Below are 23,553 nucleotides of genomic sequence, written 5' to 3'. Positions count from 1 at the left end.
TAGTTGTTGTAATCAAAATAGTGTGGTAGATGATTGTGAGTCTGCGTGCTGTATATGTGGCTTTAGTGGTTGAAGCCAAGTTCAGATCGAGTAAAGATCAACGAGGTATGTTCTCATAAATCCCCAATACTCAGCGAAGTATTTGTTATGCTAGTTTTGTGCCTGGGTCACATTTAGCTTGCTATGAGGTGAGCTGAAGAGAGGTGAAGCTCACTCGGGTTTTGGGTCTTGATCCGCTGTGTTTTCTTATTTGAGTTGGGACCGATTCCTGAGTGGAGCGAAGGGAATGACGAAGCCTAATTCCCACCTAGGGCGTTTCCTGTTGAAACATAGTCCAATCCTTCAGTTGTGATTCATCAGGTGAGTAATCCGGTCGATTATTTACCGGTGGCGCCCGTAAGTGGGAGCGGGTCGTTACAGTTGGTATTAGAGCATGGCTAGCTATATGAGTGGGGAAGGCTAGCGTGTTGGAATGTTATGTATGGTCGATTAAGTGATTGATGTGAGCGATTGCCAGAGATTTGAGTCGGGGATTGTCTGGCATGATTTGGATGTAAGTCAGAATGTCCGAACTGCTGAGTAGGGGTCGAGAACAGTTGGTTTGAAATTTTGAGATTTCGATGTGAGATTAAATTGATGGCCTTGAAAGTTAGTCATGTGGTCTAAGGACCCCAAGGGATGGAGTCAAGGCGTTGAGACCTGGGATGGCTTTGCGGGTATGCTTGGATATTCCTGCTCTAGCAATGAGAAAATACCCTGGGTTGAGATGATATACCCGTAGGGGGGTATACAAGTCGAGTAAGAGAAACTGGAAACCCAAGTGTGGGTGTCGGTGTCAGGAAAACCTGAATATTGGAATTTGGGTGTATGGTATGTTCTAAGGATGAGGACTCATTAAGATTGAAGTGTTAAGGCTCGTGTAGGGACACGAAGCCGAAGCATGACTAGTCCGGGAGGGGATTATTGGAGCGTCCCTATGTCAGGGATTTCCCAAGTATGTTCGAGGGAATAGAGTTGTCCCTTGGAAGTGGTGCAGTAAGGCCTATGCGCTTGAGATAGAGTGAGCTAAAGTGGGAGTTAGCTCTGGGCTCAAGAAAATGAGTCATCAGCAGGCTAGGTGGCGAGCCCCAAGAAGGGGGTAAGGTTAATTGTAGTGAGGCTCTATGGGGAGTGTGCATGTAATGCATCTATATGTCATGGCCAGTGAAGGCATGACGTAAGTAGAATCCAGAAGGACTCTGAGGGGAGTCAGGATGCTAGATATATGTGATGCGATGTGATCGTATTGTTATGATAATCCCGGAGGGGATGTGCCTAGGGTATGAGTGGACCCTAGTTGGTTTCATGATAAGACGAGGTCTATCCTTAGGAATGATAGGTGTGTGGCAAGTCGACCCTAATGGATGTTTGTATGAGATGGAAATCCCAAGTGGGTCGAACTAGAATCCAAGGGAAACCAGATTTGGGATTAAGGAGTTGTGCATGCGTTGATATGCGTGTGAGAGCCATTGGGTTAGAAGTTCTAGTTGTGTAGGGCCAAAAGGCCGTTCATGTGATTGATGGATAAGGGGCCAATCAAAACTCTCATTATGACGCTTGGGGTCTGGCGGGACGCCTAAGGTCAGGAGATGAGAAGTGAATAGACCCTCATGATGATACTTGGGGTCGAGAATGATACCTAAGGTCATGAGACCCTTGATAGGAGATGCGGAGGTTCCCCAATGAAGGGTATGAGCGGTGTGTGGGCCAAGGGTAGTGAATTGTGGCAATAGGACATCCGTGGGTTATGCACGCGCAAGAAATGCCAACTTGGGATGCCAAGTGGGCAGGGGCATGGTGAGCAATGTGAGGCCCTGAAATTTTAGTTCCAAGTCATGGAAGCCCGAGCGAGACGTGCAGGAAGTCCAGGCCGGGCGTAGTGACTGAATGCCTTCATGAGTGTGTAAGGAGAGACGAGAGGTCTCAATTTACCTAGAGGGTAATGGTAGGTGCCCTATGGTTATGGGTGCCGGAGCTTGAGGTAGGCTCAGCATGTCGGTTGTGGATTGAGATCATTGATAATCAAGATTTGGGATAAGCTAGTTGGTGAAATGAATCATGATGGATTTGGATCCATTGTCATGGAAAGTTGGATCTTTCAAATGTTGAGTGAAAGCCATGAGGTATGATCTCGTGGGGTAAGATCATGAGGCCTCAAGAGGTGGAAGTGGTTGGAGAGTCTCTTAAGTGGTAAGAGATGTAAAGTTCTGAGGAGCGAGGCTCATGGTATGAGCTTGAGGTTATCAAGGCAAGGATAACCAAGTAAGACGGCTTTGGTAATATGGTGGTGGAACCATTGTAGCTCGGGGAGGCTTTAAGTAGCTTTGATGTTATGGGTGCAAGGCTCATGGTAACAGATCCGATGCTATGGACCGTGTGGCAGAGGACTAATGAGTTGGCTCGCGTTGAGGGCAAGGGGCCCATGGGCTTGAGCAATTTAGTGAACTGTAGGTGACGGTCAGATGCCGAAGATCTGGAGCCAGACCTTAGGAAATTTGGTCAGGTCAGACCAAGAATCTCCTGTAAGGGATAGGACATCTAGAGTAGTCCTATGGAGGAATCGTTAGATTAGCTGTCGAGTAGGAAGCTTGGTAAGGATAATGGCTGCGAACGTGGTGGGGTAGTCATGTCGGGTTCAATATCAGAGGTTGGACCGGAAGGCTTGGAGTCACACTACGAGTGCAAAGCAAATCAATAATGGACTTGAGCCGTGCTGTTAGGAACTGTCGTTGGGCCAGTGTAAGGGAGCAACACGGTAGTGATGAATTGGTGTTGACTCTCCGAATCACAGGACAACACAATGGGGAACCAGTGTTGGGCTAGTGTATGGGAGTGACACGGTAATGATGATTAGGTGTTGGCTCTCCGAAGCACTGGGCAACACAATGGGGAACTAGTGTTGGGCCAGTGTATGGCAGTGACACGATAATGATGGCCAGGTGTTGGCTCACCTAAAGCACAGGGCAACACAATGATTATGTAGATGGTCAGAGGCTGAAGATCTATGAGATGCACGGTAGGCGTGACAAAAGTTGTGGCCAGTCCCATAACTCAGCTGCTAGTAATAAGAACTGTTAGGGCATTGCACCCAAGTGGGGGTTAAGCCCTTTATTTTGGTAAAGTGGTGTTGAGGCGATTTAGCGAATGTCCAAGTGTGGTAGCGTCTCGAGATGGTTGAGAAAGAAACTCGTGGAAAAGAAACGGGTCTAGTGTGGGAATAACACTACGGTTAATACCTACCAGTGATGGGTCTAATGCTAGGGACCACTGGATACAGATGGTTAGTTCACAAGAGGGATTGCAACCCTCTATATGGAGTAACTCGTCTGCGGTGGAGATGATTAGACGCCAAAATCGGGGGTATGCTATAGGTTATGCCTAGGGTAGACCTAAATGTCTGTGAGGGTTGAAGTATAGTGGTGGTGCCTTTGGTTATCATGGAAACCAGAAGGTTTGTGAATCGATTGGAGGATATCTTGTGATGTGATATCAAGATGCGAGGCAATGCTCCTTGCTAAAGAAGGCTAACACAATTGTGGTTGAATTCGATCGAAGTTGATCGGGTAAATTGAGATGAGGGACCCAGTGTGACCTTGCGGAGATGCAGGAAGATGGGTCTATTGGTGGAGTGATTAGTGATCAATTTTGTAAAAATTTTATTATAATTTCACCCTTATTTTGATCTTAAAATGGTTTAAATTGAATATTATTATGCATTTTGAAATTTTGTGCATGTTTAAAAATATTAATATAAAAATATATAAAATATAAAAAAATTAAATATAATATATATAATAATATAATATATATATAATAATATAAATATGGAAAGCCCAGGCCCAAGCCCAACACATGGAAAGCCCAGGCCCAAGCCCAACACAAGGAAGGCCCAAGCCCAAGCCCAACACATGGAAAGCCCAGGCCCAAGCCCAACACAAGGAAGGCCCAAGCCCAAGCCCAACACAAGGAAGGCCCAAGCCCAAAAATATGAAAAGCCCAAGTCCCACAAATTGATGACATCATCGCTTACATCATGGGTTGGAGTGACATCATTGCTTACATCATGAGTTGGAATGACATCATCGCTTACATCATGTGTTAGATATTTTATTTATCTTTGTATTTTTAAATTAGTTATTTTATTTTTCTTTAGATATTTTGTATTATTAAATTATATAATTGAGTGGTCTCTATTGCATCTTTTACCCTATAAATAGAGCACTTAGGGTGCATTTGTAACCATTCAATTTTCCTATAATGAAAGTATAGTTATGTTCTTGAAATTTCTCTCTCAAAATTTTCACTTTAGTTTCAATATGATTTCGTTCTTAGAATTTCTCTCTTAAATCTTCAACCTTTGTTTCCATATAGTTGTATTATGTTATTCATATTATCTTTTTATTATATACGGCCTATATGGTCGGTTGAATATTGTCTTTAAATATTGTCTTTTCATTATATACCGCCTATATGGTCGGTTAAAAAATAGTCTTTCAATTCTTGTCTTTTCATTATATACCGCCTATATGGTCGGTTAAAAAATAGTCTTTCAATTCTTGTCTTTTCATTATAAACCGCCTATATGGTCGGTTAAAAAATAGTCTTTCAATTCTTGTCTTTTCATTATAAACCGCCTATATGGTCGGTTAAAAAATAGTCTTTCAATTCTTGTCTTTTCATTATAAACCGCCTATATGGTCGGTTAAAAAATAGTCTTTTAAATACTGTCTTTTAATTCCCGTCATTTAAATTCCTGCCAATTTATTTTAAAAATGAAGATGAGTAGCTAAATCCGATCTTGGGTTAAGGCAAGGACAGTGTCCAACGCCAATGATTCCCAAAGAAAGCTGCGCTTCAATTGTGTAATATTAATCTGATTTAATTTGAGCAGTGTGCGTATAGTGTATCTTTGAGTTTGGATTGGAGCATAAGCCTAACTTAGAGTTTCCATGCCACGTATGGAGATTGCTAGACCTGGAAATGTTTTCATACCCAAGCCCAAATGATTAATCTGTACCTATAAATTCTATCTGTGGGATATAATTCAATTTATGATAATTGCTTGACTTAGAATTTCCATGCCATGTATGGAGATTGCTTAAACAAGAATTATCATTATCTTGAACTAAAATTACTCATAGATCTGCAAAACTTAATTCAGATGAATATTATTGATCTTTTCTATTAAGTTGGGAATTAATTGGTTTTGACACTGAAATTGTCTTGACCCAAGCTACTTAAACTCATTGTTAATTTAGTTTTAATCATTTCCTTTAGATTATCTTAATCACCTCTTAAAATCAAATATTCAGTGATTTCTGTTTTCATCCAAAATAATCTCCCTGTGAACCGACTCGGACTCACCGAATTATAAATTTAAAATTGTACTACACGCACACTCGCACACTCGCGAGTATAATCGCCCTATACCTGCTTTAACAAAAGGATTAATGTTTGATAAATTTGGTTGTTGTTTTGATAAATAAATGTGCAGGGTAGCGTAGCAGTCAGTTTTTGGCGCCGTTGCCGGGGAGATTAATTGGTAACTTAGTGTGTTATTTTTGTTGTTTTACTACTTTTAAAAAAAACAAAAAAAATAATAAATATTTTAAAGATAAAGAAAAAAAATCTATATACTTAAAAAAAAAAAAAAAACTTGTTAGGTAACTTTTAGTTACTAAACAGTGTATGAGACTTAGATCAGGTAGAGTGCTAGAACAAGAAGTCCATTCACAATCTCTAATGTCTCAACAAAATGATAACATGTCTGCTCAAGGGGGTGATCATGTTGATCAAGATCCCTTGGGAGCTGAAATGCTTCGACCTCTCAGGGACTATTTGCACCCTCCGAGGCAAACTACTCCCTCTTGCATTGTACTTCCAGTTAACCATCATAGATTCAACTTTAAACCGGGTACCATTCAAATGTTACCTACTTTTCATGGTATGGATTCGGAAAATCCGTACACTCACATGAGAGAATTTGAAGAGGTCTGCGGCACTTGTGTCGATCAGAATGTCAATGAGGATACTGTGAGGCTAAAATTGTTCCCATTTTCATTAAAAGACAAAGCTAAAATGTGGTTAAACACATTAGAGTCGAGATCAATAGGAACATGGAGAGAAATGCAAACTAAATTTTTAAAGAAATATTTTCCGGCCAATAGGACAGCATCCCTTCAAAGACAAATGATGAACTTTGCTTGTAAACCCACCGAGTCATTTGCTCAAGCTTGGGATCGTTTCAAAGATCTACTTCTTACTTGCCCACATCATGCTTTTGAGCAGTGGCGGGTGGTTAGTTTTTTTCATGATGCCTTAACCCCTAACCTTAAGATGTTAGTGTCGACCATGTGCAATGGTGAATTTTATGAGAAGACACCTGAAGAAGCTTTTCACTTTTTCGACACTTTAGCTGAGAATACTAGGAATTGGGAGGTAAGTCCATTGTCTTTGGAAGACTCAAGAGAGCATGTCAGTCCACAACCTCGAGGAAAATTTCAAATAAGTGAAAGTGATAACATCAATGCCCGGTTAACAGCATTAACAAAGAAGATGGAAGAATTAGAGTTAAAAAAAACCAAGGCCGTCCATGAGGTGGAAGTCCTTTGCGTGGTTTGTGAGACGAATGGCCATATGACAGAAGATTGTCCTACCATTCCTGCTTTTAAAGAGGTCCTCTATGGCCAAGCATCTGGAGTACAACCACGTCAGACAGAGGGTAGGCCTTATCAGAATCAGAATCAGAGTGGGAACTACTTAGGGTACAATCCTAATTCCAATACATACCACCCCAACTCCCGTAATCACCCTAATTTTTCATGGAGAAATGATTCTGCCGCCCAACCCCATGCACCATTCCCCTCACAGCCACAGTCTTACCAACCAAACCAAGGGTCATCTGGTGCATATCAACCTCCTCATAAGAGATCTCTAGAGGACACCCTACAACAATTCATGCAAGGTCAAATAGGAACTAATACCCAAGTAGCCAAGTTTCAAGAACAAACAAATAGGGCTCTAGAAGACATGAGAAGTCAGCTAACTAAGTTGACTCAGACCTTGAGTGTTAGAGAACCAGGAAAGTTTCCCTCACAACCAAGTCCGAACCCCGTAGGTCAAGCCCATAGAGCCGAAGGGTCATCTAGTGAGAATCATGAACAAGTCCAGTCTGTCACTGTCCTTAGGAGTGGGAAAGTAATTGAGAAACCTAAGGACCCTAGGACAATGTGGCCTACCATTAGTAAAAAAGACCAAGGGCATGATGAAATGAATGATGAGGAAGTGAATGAACGAAGTAAAGAGGGTAAAAAGAAAGCTGAGAAGGAAGAAAGAGAGCAAGAGAGAAAGCAAAAGGAAAAAGGGAAGAGTGTTGAAGAGAGATCCAAATTTGAACCTCGACCACCCTTTCCTCAAAAATTAACCCAATCAAAAAGAGATAAAACAAATGCAGACATATACGAAGTATTCAAACAAGTAAGGATAAACATTCCTTTATTGGATGCAATTAAGCAAACACCTTCGTATGCTAAGTTTTTGAAGGATCTCTGTACAGTCAAAAGAAAAATCAATGTGCGGGAAAAAGCATTCTTAACAGAACAAGTAAGTGCTATCCTTCAATTTAAGACCCCTCCAAAGTACAAGGACCCAGGATGTCCTACCATTGCTTGCATAATTGGAAGCCAAAAAGTCGACCAAGCACTTCTTGACCTAGGGGCTAGTGTCAATCTGTTGCCTTTCAGTGTCTATCAGCAACTAGGGTTAGGAGAACTCAAGCCCACTAGGGTCACTCTTCAATTGGCTGACCGATCAGTAAAAGTTCCTCGTGGGATTGTGGAGGATGTCCTAATCCAAGTGGACAAATTCTATTTCCCAGTGGACTTTATTGTCTTAGATACCCAGCCCCACCAGGGTCCTCAGTCACCTATTCCCGTTATCCTAGGGAGACCATTCCTTGCTACTTCGAATGCAATCATCAATTGTAGGAATGGGATCATGAAACTATCATTTGGGAATATGACGGTGGAGATGAATGTTTTCAAGGTAACTAAGCAACCAAATGACGAAATGGAATTGGAGGAAGTAGATTTAATCCAGACCTTAAGTGAAGAATACTTTGAGGAGGATCTTTATGAGCAGGTTATTTATAAATTAGAGAAGCAAACTTCGAAAGGGATAGAGCCTGACGTTGAGTCAGCCAGGGTGATCACACAACTGATGCTTGGCCTAGAGCCATTGAAATTAACTGGGAATGAAACCACACCATCTTTGGTTCGTCCACCCCAACTTGAGAGAAAACCATTGCCGAATCACCTTAAGTACGCATTCTTAGGTGAAAGGGAGTCTTTGCCAGTAGTGATTTCATCAAGCCTAGAATTGCATCAAGAGGAAGCATTACTAGATCTCCTCAGAATGCACAAAAAAGCTATAGGATGGTCTATCTCTGACCTACATGGCATTAGCCCCCTCACCTGCACCCATAGGATATTCTTAGAGGAAAATGCGAAACCTGTAAGGCAAATGCAAAGGCGTTTGAACCCGAACATGAAAGAAGTTGTCCGGGGAGAGGTTCTTAAACTGTTAGATGCAGGTATCATCTACCCCATCTCAGATTCCAAATGGGTCAGTCCGACTCAAGTTGTACCTAAGAAGTCAGGAGTCACTGTGATAGCAAATGAGAACAATGAGCTCATCCCTACGCGCATCCAGACTGGATGGCGTATGTGCATTGATTATAGGAAGCTCAACTCTGTGACAAGGAAGGATCATTTTCCGCTTCCATTTCTAGATCAAGTCTTAGAGAGAATAGCGGGACATGCCTTCTACTGCTTCTTGGATGGGTACTCTGGGTATAATCAAATAGAAATTGCGTTAGAGGATCAGGAGAAGACCACATTCACTTGTCCATTTGGGACATTTGCTTACAGACGAATGCCATTCGGTCTATGCAATGCCCCTGCAACATTTCAAAGATGCGTGATGAGCATTTTTAGTGAATTGGTAGAGAATGTGGTGGAAGTTTTCATGGATGACTTCTCAGTGTATGGAGATAGCTTTAATAGTTGTCTGAAAAATTTAGAAAGAGTCTTAGAGAGGTGCAAGGAAACGCATTTAGTGCTAAATTGGGAGAAGTGCCACTTCATGGTCACTCAAGGAAGTGTCTTAGGACACATTGTTTCTTCTAAGGGTATTGAGGTCGATCAGTTTAAGGTTGAATTAATTCAAAAATTACCCGCCCCAAAGAATGTGAGGGATGTTAGGTCTTTTCTTGGCCATGCTGGTTTTTATAGGCGCTTTATTGCTTCATTCAGTACCATAGCCAAACCTTTATGTCGCCTTTTAGTCCTAGACATGCCCTTTGAGTGGACCAGTAAGTGTCAAGCTGCTTTTGAGAAATTAAAAAACTCACTTGTTTCTGCACCTATCATTCAGTCCCCTGATTGGTCCCTACCATTTGAGCTGATGTGTGACGCCAGTGATTACGCGATAGGAGCCGTGTTAGGTCAGAGGAAAGACAAGAAACCTTATGTGATATATTACGCTAGCAAAACTCTTAATGAGGCTCAAAAGAACTACACCACGACAGAGAAAGAGTTGCTAGCAGTTGTCTACGCCCTAGACAAATTCCGGTCTTACCTCGTGGGGTCACTGGTGATTGTTTTTACTGACCATGCTGCTCTTAAATATTTATTAACAAAGCAAGATGCAAAACCCCGTCTCCTTAGATGGATCTTATTGTTACAAGAATTCCATATCGAGATCAGAGACAAAAAAGGGGTAGAAAATGTGGTAGCCGATCACTTGTCTCGTCTACCATGCCAAAATCTTAATCAATTTGAAAACCCAATCCAAGATTCCTTTCCTGACGAACAATTGTTTCAAACAAACACTCAAACTGAACCACTCACCTTTCCATGGTACGCTGATATAGCAAATTATCTAGTCACTAGACAGATCCCAGATTATTGGTCCAAACTAGATAAAGAAAAATTTTTTAGGAAGGTGGTGACATTTTTCTGGGATGACCCGTATCTGTTCAAATATTGTCCTGACCAAATCATTCGTAGATGCATCCCTAATCATGAACAACAAAGTGTCATAAATTTTTGTCACACTCTTGCTTGTGGAGGCCATTTTTCCATCAAGAAAACAGTTGCAAAAATTCTACAAAGTGGATTTTATTGGCCAACATTATTTAAGGATGTGTACAGATTTTGTTCAAGTTGTGATCGATGTCAAAAACTAGGCAGTCTATCCAAGAAGAACATGATGCCATTACAACCAATCCAGGTGTTAGAAGTCTTTGACTGCTGGGGTATAGACTTTATGGGTCCATTTGTTAGTTCGTTTGGGCATGAGTATATCTTACTTGCTGTTGACTATGTGTCCAAATGGGTTGAGGCAATCCCGACAAGGAGCAATGACCATAGGATTGTGGTGAAATTTTTAAGGGAAAACATTTTTAGTCGGTTTGGGATGCCACGAGCGATCATTAGTGATGGGGGTTCCCATTTTTGTAACAAGGTCGTGGCAGGTCTCATGAAAAAATATGGTGTGTTGCACAAGATTTCCACGCCGTACCATCCCCAAACCAGTGGTCAGGCTGAGCTAGCTAATAGGGAGATTAAACATATCTTAGAAAAGACCGTTGCCACCAATCGCAAAGATTGGTCTTTGAGATTAGTAGACGCTCTTTGGGCATATAGGACTGCATATAAAACGATCTTGGGAATGTCTCCATATAGATTAGTGTATGGTAAACCTTGTCATCTTCCTGTGGAAATTGAACATAGAGCATATTGGGCAATTCAAAGAATCAACAAAAGTTTGACCGAAGCAGGCTTCTCTAGGAAGCTCCAATTAAATGAGCTTGATGAAATAAGAAAAGATGCATTTGAAAATGCACGACTGGCTAAGCTTCGCATGAAAGAGTTGCATGACCGACGCATCATTAGGAAAAGCTTTCATGTCGGGTGTAACACCCCATCTCCTAGAACTGCCCGAGAAGAGGTGTTACTGGGGAAAATAAAATAAACTAACTGATAACTGAATTCTGATACCAATACTGTATATATATCGATTAACTGTAATAAGACTCTGAGTCAACAAAAACTGAAATCATAACTGCATCTAAGGGAAATTCCCTAAACTGGAAAATAAAATAAATCTAAACTGATCAAGCACTAACTAATAAACTAACAACTAATAACTCCCAGCCATCTTTGGTCTTGAGCGGCTCCATGTACACACACTACTGGACACTGCTGCTAGGCCCCACGTCTGGTACTCCCCCACTAGGACCTGGAATGGTGAAGAGTACAAGGTGAGCTACAAAGCTCAGCAAGTAATAAACTGGAAAGAATAACTGAAGCTGAATCGAAGAATATCGATACTGATAAAAATACTTACTGAACTTGTACTGAGAGATATAATAATCACTGGATGGCATTTATAAGATGAAATGCACATAAGTTGTAAACTAAATGCAGGTATGCAACTTTGGCCCATAGGCCCACATAACTGTAACACATACCTGACTGATCTGAGTCCTGCAAACATAAAAACTGTAAGCACATACTTTGGGCAATATGCCCCTAGCTCCCTGGTCGACATCAGGCGAGCAACTCATAACTGAGATATAATTGTACTGATACTAGTGGGATCCCCGCGGACAAGCCGCCTGGCGCGCATAATGCAATGCTCATATAAATGCTAGCACACGATATGTAGTGCTCCACATAAGTCATGCTCAATGCTCATACAATGTGTATGCACATAATCTCACAAAATAATGTTGACCATGTCATAATGAACTGCTAAACATGGTATATGATTTTTACTAGGAATGTGGAGATTCAAATATTCTGAAATTTCTGAGTATAGGCATGGCATATTGGATTTTGTCATATCTTGGCATAAAAATTCAATATCTGAATAATTGAATATTTATATTAAATTTAATACTTGAATCAAGAATTTATTGGAAGCTATTTGGATGCCATTTGATACTATTTGGATGATTGAGAAAGTCTAAGGAAGCAATTTGAATGAAAAACAGCTCATTCGAATGAAAAAAATGGATTTCAGCAAGCTCATTCGAATGGCAGAAAACTCATTCGAATGACAGAGACTCATTCGAATGACAGAAGGCTCATTCGAATGACTGATGATTTTCAAAGGCTATTCGGATCTGATCTGGGACTCATTCGAATGACTCTCAAATTCATTCGAATGAATTTTGGAAAATTTCAACTTTTGAACTAGCAAAATGCGACTCATTCGAATGCAACAGTAACCTTATTCGAATCAATTTGAAGATCATTCGAATGACAAGAAGACTCATTCGAATGACAGACTATACAAAGCAACAACTTACTCATATCTTCAAGGGCTCATTCGAATGACAACAAGGCTCATTCGAATGACAGTCAAAAAACCTCAAAAATTCATACGAATGATATGATAACACATGACTCATTCGAATGACCAAGAATTCATTCGAATGACTGGAATATTATAAGGGAAAAGCTTACGATAACACTGAAACTTATTCGAATGCTTTGAAATTCATTCGAATGATACAAGACTTATTCGAATGACTGGAATCTTATCAACTATAAAACTTACGATAACAGAGATCGTATCTTGAATCAAAACTTAACTTCACTACACCATTCCAAAAGAAATCTTGGGAGAACAATCCCAATTGATATATTAACAACTTGAGGGATGATTTACTGATCATAACTAATGAAAAACGTTGCAAGGAACATGCCTGAACTGATTGATACTCACTGTAAGCATGTAAATACATATATAAACATGCACTGATCTGATATAACTCACTGTAACGCACATATATGAATATATACATGCACTGGAACTGATATAAGTTCTGAAATATGATATCAACTCAATCAAGACCTGTAAGAAAGGATTACAGGGGAAGGATACTTGCCTTACGATCTTCTTAATTGACTCAATAATCTCCCGAGAGCAAAGCTTGAACTCACTGCTCGTGCCTATATATATATACGCACTGACTGTAACATAAATCTGAAGAGTTAACCGAAAAGACTTGAATGAACTGATAACAAATGCTATACTAACTCCCGCAAGAAAGGATTACAGGGAGAAGAACTTGCCTTTTGATCGATTGAATCGAACAATTGAATGGGAAATCTAAACACTGCAATGCTTCTCAAACTCTCTGTTCTTCACGATTTTCTCTCTTTCAGCGGCGTTAAGAAACTATGGCTTATGAAAATATATATATACACCGATCTAAGAAGCCCTAACGCCATAACTCATTCTCCTATTCTAACTAGGAGTCTTCTAATCCAATCCTCTCACGGATGGATTCATTAATCCTTTAATCACAATAATTCTATTTACTAATTGAATATTAACATCCAATCCGTAAATGACCAAAACGTCCTTGCATTTAATTTTCACAATAATTAAATATAATTAAATGCTATTTTCTCAATTAAAATCTCTAAATTGCCATATTAAATAATTAAATGGCAAATCCTCTTAATTAATTACTTCAATAATTAATTAACTAATTCTAAATAAATACTAGGCCCTCTAACGGGTCGTTACAATTTCTCCCCTCCTTAAAAGAATTTGGTCCTCCAAATTCGCAACTGGTTACTCAAACAATGAGGGGTAAAGACGCCTCATCTCTTCTTCTAGCTCCCACGTCGCCTCTTCTGCCGAGTGACGCTGCCATTGAACTTTCACAAGAGGAATTGATCGATTCCTCAAAGTCTTCTCTTTACGCTCTAAAATACTGGTAGGCGTCTCTTCATAAGACACATCTTCTCTCACTTCAAGAGTCTGAAAATCGATCACATGCTGAGGATCTGGCACATACTTCCTCAACATGGAAACGTGGAACACATTGTGGATATGGGACAACTGAGGTGGCAAAGCTAACTCATATGCCAAGGTCCCTATCCGTCTCAAAATCTCAAATGGACCAACGTAACGGGGACTAAGCTTTCCTGTTACGCCAAATCTTCGCACACCTTTAATAGGCATGACTCTCAACCAAACATGGTCGCCTACCTCAAACTCAAGGTCTCGCCGTCGCTTGTCTGCATAGCTCTTCTGTCTGTCTTGTGCTGTCTTCATTCTTGTTTTGATCACTCGGATCTTTTCTGTCGTCTGTTCAACAATTTCAGGACCTAATAAGGCCCTATCTCCAATCTCTTCCCAACATATCGGCGATCGACATGGTCGCCCATACAAAGCCTCATATGGTGACATTCCAATACTTGAATGGAAACTATTGTTGTAAGCAAATTCCACCAAAGGTAAATGCTCATCCCAACTACCTTGAAAATCTAGAACGCAAGCTCTCAACATGTCCTCGAGAGTCCTAATAGTCCTCTCTGACTGGCCATCTGTCTGTGGATGAAATGTCGTGCTGAACTTCAACTGAGATCCCAATGCCTCATGCAAAGCTCCCCAAAAATGAGAAGTAAAACGAGGATCTCGATCTGATACAATGCTGTATGGAACACCGTGTAATTTTACGATCTCCTCAATGTAAATTTTCGCAAATCTATTTAATGGATAAGTCTTCTTAATAGGAAGGAAATGGGCTGATTTAGTTAAACGATCAACAATCACCCATATAGCATCATAGCCTCTAGTAGTCCTGGGTAAACCCATCACAAAGTCCATAGCAATATTATCCCATTTCCACTCCGGAATGGGTAATGGAAGTAATAAACCTGCGGGTTTCTGATGTTCCGCTTTAACTTGTTGGCATACTGAACATTGTGAAATATAACTGGCTACATCTTTCTTCATACCACTCCACCAATACTGTCGCTTAAGGTCGTGGTACATCTTCGTAACACCTGGATGAATAGTGTAACGACTCTTGTGTGCTTCATTCAAAATCTCTTGCTTAAGATTTCCACCATCGGGTATACAAATACGTCCCTGAAATAAAAGTATACCATCACTCCGTAGAGTATATCCCAAAGGAGAAAATTTCTCGATATCTGCTAAAATTTGTGCTAACTTCACATCTTTCGATTGCTGTGTCTTGAGCAATTCAAATAACTCGGGTTGTATTCTCATATAAGCACAACTCACAACTGGTTTATCTTCTGGGGTTGAAATAGATAAGACACTCAACTGTTCTAATAACCTCCATTCTTGAACCATCATCGTAGCTATAGAAGCTCCTCGCCGACTCAAAGCATCGGCTACTATGTTAGCCTTTCCTGGATGATATAGAATCTCACAGTCGAAGTCTTTAAATAACTCGACCCAACGTCTCTGCCTCATGTTCAATTCCTTCTGGGACAAAAGATAATGTAGGCTCTTATGATCTGTATAAATTTCAACTTTCTCACCATATAAATAGTGTCGCCATATCTTCAATGCAAATACTACCGCTGCCAACTCCAAATCATGAGTAGGGTAGTTCACTTCGTGTTTCTTCAATTGTCTGGATGCATAAGCATTAACTCGACCTTCTTGCATCAATACGCAACCCAAACCTGAATGGGATGCATCCCTGTAAATGGAATATTTCTCTCCACTCCTTGGAATGGCTAAAACTGGTGCAGTAGTTAACTTTCGCTTCAATTCTTGGAAGGCACGTGCACACGCGTCATTCCATTCAAACTTTTCTCCTTTTCTTGTTAGCTTAGTCATAGGGGAAGATAAACGAGCAAACCCTTCAATGAATCGTCTATAATAGCCTGCAAGACCCAGAAAACTACGTATCTCTGTCACTGTCGTAGGTCTCGGCCAATCCATAACTGCTTTGGTCTTGTCTGGATCCACTGAAATACCATCTCCAGACACCACATGACCTAGAAATCCAATTTGAGTGAGCCAGAACTCACACTTGCTGAACTTGGCGTACAGTTGCTCTTCTTTAAGTCTCTGTAATACTAGAGTAAGATGCTCTGTATGCTCCTCCACATTAGATGAGTAGACTAGGATATCGTCGATGAAGACAATAATGAATCGATCTAGGTACTCACGTAGAACTCGATTCATCAAATCCATGAAAACAGCTGGAGCATTCGTCAACCCGAATGGCATCACCACAAACTCGTAGTGTCCATAGCGAGTCCTGAAAGCAGTCTTCTGAATATCATCATCTCTAACTCGCACCTGATGGTATCCCGATCTCAAATCTATCTTCGAGAATACCTTAGCTCCTCGCAATTGATCTAACAAGTCATCCACTCGAGGTAAGGGGTATTTATTCTTCACTGTCACCTGGTTCAATTGACGATAGTCAATACATAATCTCAAAGATCCATCTTTCTTCCTCACGAACAATACTGGTGCGCCCCACGGGGATGAACTGGGTCGGATAAAACCCTTCTCTATTAATTCTTCTAATTGGGCCTTCAACTCCTTTAGCTCATTAGGTGCCATCCGATATGGAGCCTTAGAGATAGGCTGCGTACCAGGCAATAATTCGATAGTAAACTCCGATCCTCTCCGAGGAGGTAATCCTGGTAGCTCATCTGGGAAAACTTCTTGGAAATCTCGTACTACTGGTACCTCGGTTAAATTCTTCTTGCTTCCTTCGTCAGTGGTTACAAAGGCTAGATAAGCCTCGCATCCATCACGCATCAGCTTTTCAACTTTCATCACTGAGATCATAGGAATCGTAGACATAGGCTTGACTCCTCTATAAATAAGAATCGGCTGTTGAGGTAGTTCAAAATCAATAATCTTTCGCCGGCAATCGACTCTTGCATAATGTCGTGATAGCCAATCCATGCCAAGGATCAAATCAAAATCCTTAACATCGAGAATTACCAAATCTCCCAATAGCTTCTTATCATGGACCTCGATCTCACAATTTTCAAACATTTCTCTAGCTATCATAATCTTATCTCCCGGCGTAGACACAATCAAGTGGTACGGCAAGGAAATCCGGGAATGGGGAACATAACATACTGTGCGCAGTGCAATAAAAGAATGTGTAGAACCAGTATCAAATAATGCACGCACATCATGACCATATAGGGATAGAATACCTTGGATAGTCCCGTCGCCCTGCTCTGCCTCAGCTGTGGTAAGGGCATAAACTCTACCCTGCACCTGTCTATCTGCGGGCGGTGGATGCTGAGCTACTGGTAGCGCTGGTATTGGTGCTGCTCCTAGCCCTCTAGTTGCTGGTGGCCTCTGATTCGCCTGCTGACCTCTATTTTGGGGCGGTTGAGTACACCGGTTGGCTGTGTGTCCTTTTTGTCCGCACCTGAAACAAGTGACCTCTGGCGCGGGAAGTGCTGCTTGATTCCTCGGGCAATCTTTCTTTCTATGCCCCTCTTGTCCACACTTGAAACAAACGTTCTTTCCAGCTAGGCACGGTCCTCCGTGCTTCCTCCCACATTGACCACATTGTGGGTTATTCTCTGTTTTATTTCCTTGTCCGGCTGTCCACTTCCTCTTCTTATTATTGTTGGACGAACCCTGAGATGTACCTGTGCCCTTCTTGGCTGCTTGTGTTGCTCTCCATTCATTGCGATCTCGCTCGATAGCATATGCTCGTTGGACCACCGTGGCATAATCCACGCTTAGAGCTCCTCCAAAAGCATGTCGGATATCCGCACGCAATCCTCTCTGAAATTTGGCGGCCTTCTTTGCTTCACTGGACACCAACTCTGGAGCGTATCGTGACAATGCTGTAAACTCCGCCTCGTACTGAGCCACCGTATTAGTACCTTGTACCAACTCCACGAACTCATAAACTTTCTGCTCCTTGACCCACGCTGGGCAATAAGCGTCGTTGAACACTTGTTGAAACTCAACCCATGTGGGTTCTCGATCACCAAACCTCTGGCGGGCAGTCTCCCACCATCTCTCGGCATCACCTCTGAACATGAACGTGCTAAGTCGAACTCGTCGGTCGTCCGTACAACCAATAGATCGGAGATGCTTCTCTATTGATAGCATCCAATTCTCCGCTGTTGCTGCATCTGTACCTCCATGAAATGCTGGTGGTCGGAACGCCATGAAGTCCTTTAATAATTGACTACCAGTGTCTGCCGCTACAACTGGAGTTCTTGGGGCGACTAGCGGTTCGCCTCCACTGCCTCCTGCTTCTTGGTGTACTTGCGGTTGCCTCACCTGATTCGTCACTAGGGTATCAACTACCCTCATCAAGCCTGCCAACATGCCTCGCATCTCGGCCATACCCTGTCGTAAGTCACTACCAGAATGCCCTGGTGAGCCTGGTGTGGGAACTGGAACCTCGCCTGGCGTAGAAGTAGCCTGGCTGCGAGTACGGGGTCGTCCTCTTTGATTACTCATCTTCCTGTATCACCACTTAGGGTTAGAATACTGTAAATTGGGTTAACGTATCTAACTGACGGACACAAGTCCTAACTCTACCCAACATCCTATGTGTGTACTGGAGACTCCTCAAAACACTGCTCTGATACCAATACTGTAACACCCCCTCTCCTAGAGCTGCCCGAGAAGAGGTGCTACGGGGAAAATAAAATAAACTAACTGATAACTGAATTCTGATACCAATACTGTATATATATCGATTAACTGTAATAAGACTCTGAGTCAACAAAAACTGAAATCATAACTGCATCTAAGGGAAATTCCCTAAACTGGAAAATAAAATAAATCTAAACTGATCAAGCACTAACTAATAAACTAACAACTAATAACTCCCAGCCATCTTTGGTCTTGAGCGGCTCCATGTACACACACTACTGGACACTGCTGCTAGGCCCCACGTCTGGTACTCCCCCACTAGGACCTGGAATGGTGAAGAGTACAAGGTGAGCTACAAAGCTCAGCAAGTAATAAACTGGAAAGAATAACTGAAGCTGAATCGAAGAATATCGATACTGATAAAAATACTTACTGAACTTGTACTGAGAGATATAATAATCACTGGATGGCATTTATAAGATGAAATGCACATAAGTTGTAAACTAAATGCAGGTATGCAACTTTGGCCCATAGGCCCACATAACTGTAACACATACCTGACTGATCTGAGTCCTGCAAACATAAAAACTGTAAGCACATACTTTGGGCAATATGCCCCTAGCTCCCTGGTCGACATCAGGCGAGCAACTCATAACTGAGATATAATTGTACTGATACTAGTGGGATCCCCGCGGACAAGCCGCCTGGCGCGCATAATGCAATGCTCATATAAATGCTAGCACACGATATGTAGTGCTCCACATAAGTCATGCTCAATGCTCATACAATGTGTATGCACATAATCTCACAAAATAATGTTGACCATGTCATAATGAACTGCTAAACATGGTATATGATTTTTACTAGGAATGTGGAGATTCAAATATTCTGAAATTTCTGAGTATAGGCATGGCATATTGGATTTTGTCATATCTTGGCATAAAAATTCAATATCTGAATAATTGAATATTTATATTAAATTTAATACTTGAATCAAGAATTTATTGGAAGCTATTTGGATGCCATTTGATACTATTTGGATGATTGAGAAAGTCTAAGGAAGCAATTTGAATGAAAAACAGCTCATTCGAATGAAAAAAATGGATTTCAGCAAGCTCATTCGAATGGCAGAAAACTCATTCGAATGACAGAGACTCATTCGAATGACAGAAGGCTCATTCGAATGACTGATGATTTTCAAAGGCTATTCGGATCTGATCTGGGACTCATTCGAATGACTCTCAAATTCATTCGAATGAATTTTGGAAAATTTCAACTTTTGAACTGGCAAAATGCGACTCATTCGAATGCAACAGTAACCTTATTCGAATCAATTTGAAGATCATTCGAATGACAAGAAGACTCATTCGAATGACAGACTATACAAAGCAACAACTTACTCATATCTTCAAGGGCTCATTCGAATGACAACAAGGCTCATTCGAATGACAGTCAAAAAACCTCAAAAATTCATACGAATGATATGATAACACATGACTCATTCGAATGACCAAGAATTCATTCGAATGACTGGAATATTATAAGGGAAAAGCTTACGATAACACTGAAACTTATTCGAATGCTTTGAAATTCATTCGAATGATACAAGACTTATTCGAATGACTGGAATCTTATCAACTATAAAACTTACGATAACAGAGATCGTATCTTGAATCAAAACTTAACTTCACTACACCATTCCAAAAGAAATCTTGGGAGAACAATCCCAATTGATATATTAACAACTTGAGGGATGATTTACTGATCATAACTAATGAAAAACGTTGCAAGGAACATGCCTGAACTGATTGATACTCACTGTAAGCATGTAAATACATATATAAACATGCACTGATCTGATATAACTCACTGTAACGCACATATATGAATATATACATGCACTGGAACTGATATAAGTTCTGAAATATGATATCAACTCAATCAAGACCTGTAAGAAAGGATTACAGGGGAAGGATACTTGCCTTACGATCTTCTTAATTGACTCAATAATCTCCCGAGAGCAAAGCTTGAACTCACTGCTCGTGCCTATATATATATACGCACTGACTGTAACATAAATCTGAAGAGTTAACCGAAAAGACTTGAATGAACTGATAACAAATGCTATACTAACTCCCGCAAGAAAGGATTACAGGGAGAAGAACTTGCCTTTTGATCGATTGAATCGAACAATTGAATGGGAAATCTAAACACTGCAATGCTTCTCAAACTCTCTGTTCTTCACGATTTTCTCTCTTTCAGCGGCGTTAAGAAACTATGGCTTATGAAAATATATATATACACCGATCTAAGAAGCCCTAACGCCATAACTCATTCTCCTATTCTAACTAGGAGTCTTCTAATCCAATCCTCTCACGGATGGATTCATTAATCCTTTAATCACAATAATTCTATTTACTAATTGAATATTAACATCCAATCCGTAAATGACCAAAACGTCCTTGCATTTAATTTTCACAATAATTAAATATAATTAAATGCTATTTTCTCAATTAAAATCTCTAAATTGCCATATTAAATAATTAAATGGCAAATCCTCTTAATTAATTACTTCAATAATTAATTAACTAATTCTAAATAAATACTAGGCCCTCTAACGGGTCGTTACATCGGGCAACAGGTACTTTTGTATGATTCTCGATTGCATTTATTCCCAGGAAAATTAAAATCAAGATGGGTTGGCCCCTTCATAATCAAGTCCATCTCGGAATATGGGGCTTTCGAAATTGAAAATCAAGAGTCAGGGCAATGCCTTAAGGTCAATGGTCATCGGTTGAAACCTTATCAGTATAGTTATGAGGAAGACGAAGGAAGTGTGGATTTAGGGGATCCACCATTAAATGAGTAAAAGAGGTTTCGTATCGTCTGGGAATCTGACGTTAAAAGACCACCTTTCCATTTAGGTTAAATGGATGTCTTTAGGTCCAGGACATTAATAACAACCCCTGTAGCTATTCAGGGTGAAGAAAACATCACATATTCATGCATCGATGACCGCCAGGTATGTCTATCCTCTATCTTTTCTATTATTGTCGATTGAGGACAATACGCAATTCAAGTTGGGGGGTAAGGTGGGAATTGTTGTTTTGTGTGGTATATGTGATTTTGATTTTATGAGGCCCCTTCAAAAAAAAATTATTAAAAAAATATATAATAAAATAAAAACTTTATTTTCTTAATATATATATATATAAAAATATAAGAAGGAGACAAACTCAACGCCGATGACAACTATTTATTTTTTTTTTTTGGGCAGAGCAATCACACTGCCCTATAAAGGAAACGACACACTTCCCTATAAAGGAAAAGGAGACGCGGAACGTTGAAAAGAAACACCGAACGTTGAAAAAGGAGACGCCAGACGTGACCCTGCACTTGTGGCACGTCTCGAGCCAAGTGTAGTTGTTGGAATGGTGACTTCCACAGCCCTATAAGAGACCCTGTATCTGCATGAGGCAAGCCACACTTCTTTGAGCTCAGTCTTCTCTCATTTGTGTTATTCTCCGATCAGGTACTCTCGTTCCTTTTGTAAGGTTCATTATTTTGTTTTACTTTTCTTTTACTATAGTTCTGTTTTAAAACAAAATGAATCTTCAGCTCTTGAAAATTCGTAAGTACTATCCATCTCTCCCACAAAATGATTTAAAAAAGATTTATGCCACTAGGTGTGAAAGACTTCGGATGTTGATGTATAAAAATATCCCTGAGGATATTCGCTGGTTAATTGAAGCAAAAGTTCGATTTCTTGGCGAAACCTCACCTAGTTTTAAGCATTTTCCAGGATTGGGAAAGAGTAGTTTTTCGAAAAAAAGAAGAGCGAAAAGATTAAATGGTTGTCACAAATGTGCTCGATGGACTTGTAACACACGATGTAAATCTGTGGGGTTTACTTCCATAAATCGAGATGATAAAATTTGTTTCATAAAGGATGGGCTGAGTAAGGAGTCTTTGGATGATATCCGATTGACTCTTGAGACGCATCCGTGTGGAATAGTGCAACGAGAAATTCTTGCTTTATGGACCCAGTTTAGAAGTGACCACCAACGCTATAGTCTTGGGAATCTGACTATAATTGACCCTGTTTGCCAATCTATAAGAAAATTGGATGGGAAGCCTATCCCCGCTTCATAGAAGGTGTTTAAGCCGTTTCTGGACGTAAAACCAGAGGAAGATGTGAGCCACAATCACAACTACTTGTATATACGCATGATTTTTGTTTATGTTTATTTATTGTTGAATTTCTATGTAGTTACTTTTGATTGCCAAACCTCTTTAACCAGTTCTACTTTCAGGGCATACATAAAGAACTAACATAAATGGAAGGCCAGCCAGTTCGTCGAATCAATACCATATGTGTACTATGTGGCTCTCAACCTGGGAGCGATATTTGTTACACACTTGCAGCAAGCGAACTTGGCATAAAATTGGGAGAGAGAAAAATTAATTTGGTCTATGGAGGGGGAAGTCGTGGATTGAATGGATGTGTTTCACAGGCTGCACATCTTGGGCAATCATATGTGGTAGGTATTATGCCAATCCCTTTGGCTGATCCACAGATTTCCGGGTACACACGAGGTCAACTTATAAGAACGACTTCTATGTCTGAGCGCATGGCTTGTAAGATTTATCAGTCAGACGCCTTCATTGCTTTGCCAGGAGGTTTTGGTACACTTGAAGAAATCTTTTGTATAATCTCCTGGGCCAAGAGCAATCTCCATACCAAACCCATTGGACTTTTAAATATTAACCATTTTTTTGATGGGTTGCTCTCTTTTCTTGATCAGGCTGTGGAACAAAAGTTCATTTCTCTTTCTGCAAGAAATATTCTCATTTCCGCATTCACCATTGAGGAGCTACTAGATAAATTACACACTTATGTTCCACAGCATGATCCTTACGAGCCTCAGATAGACTGGTCTAAGGTAATTGGAAGCAAGCGCAAAAGGGGTCCGATTAATTTAGATTTATCCCTCTAAGGAGAGCAAGTCTATGATAAGATGGCTGAGTAAGGAGTACTTTTCTGTACTCTTGAGACGCATCTGTTTATTT

General features: G+C 40.6%; 1 protein-coding gene across 1 annotated transcript; it reads left to right on the top strand.

Annotated features, from left to right (window-relative positions):
- The first annotated feature begins 5,802 nt into the window (after nt 1-5,802).
- On the top strand, nt 5,803-23,308 carry LOC127808541 (uncharacterized). The gene is made up of 8 exons (XM_052347113.1): nt 5,803-6,760; nt 6,803-7,268; nt 7,521-7,641; nt 8,536-10,123; nt 10,628-11,014; nt 21,093-21,262; nt 22,120-22,255; nt 22,391-23,308. Exons 1-8 carry the CDS (start codon nt 5,803-5,805, stop codon nt 22,633-22,635), a joined length of 4,071 nt encoding a protein of 1,356 aa, XP_052203073.1. The 3' UTR covers nt 22,636-23,308.
- Nucleotides 23,309-23,553: the final 245 nt, after the last annotated feature.

The sequence above is a fragment of the Diospyros lotus genome, chromosome 8 (assembly GCF_014633365.1).
Source record: "Diospyros lotus cultivar Yz01 chromosome 8, ASM1463336v1, whole genome shotgun sequence".
In the NCBI taxonomy this organism is placed as follows: domain Eukaryota; kingdom Viridiplantae; phylum Streptophyta; class Magnoliopsida; order Ericales; family Ebenaceae; genus Diospyros; species Diospyros lotus.
This window is presented reverse-complemented; position numbering and strand designations above follow the sequence as displayed.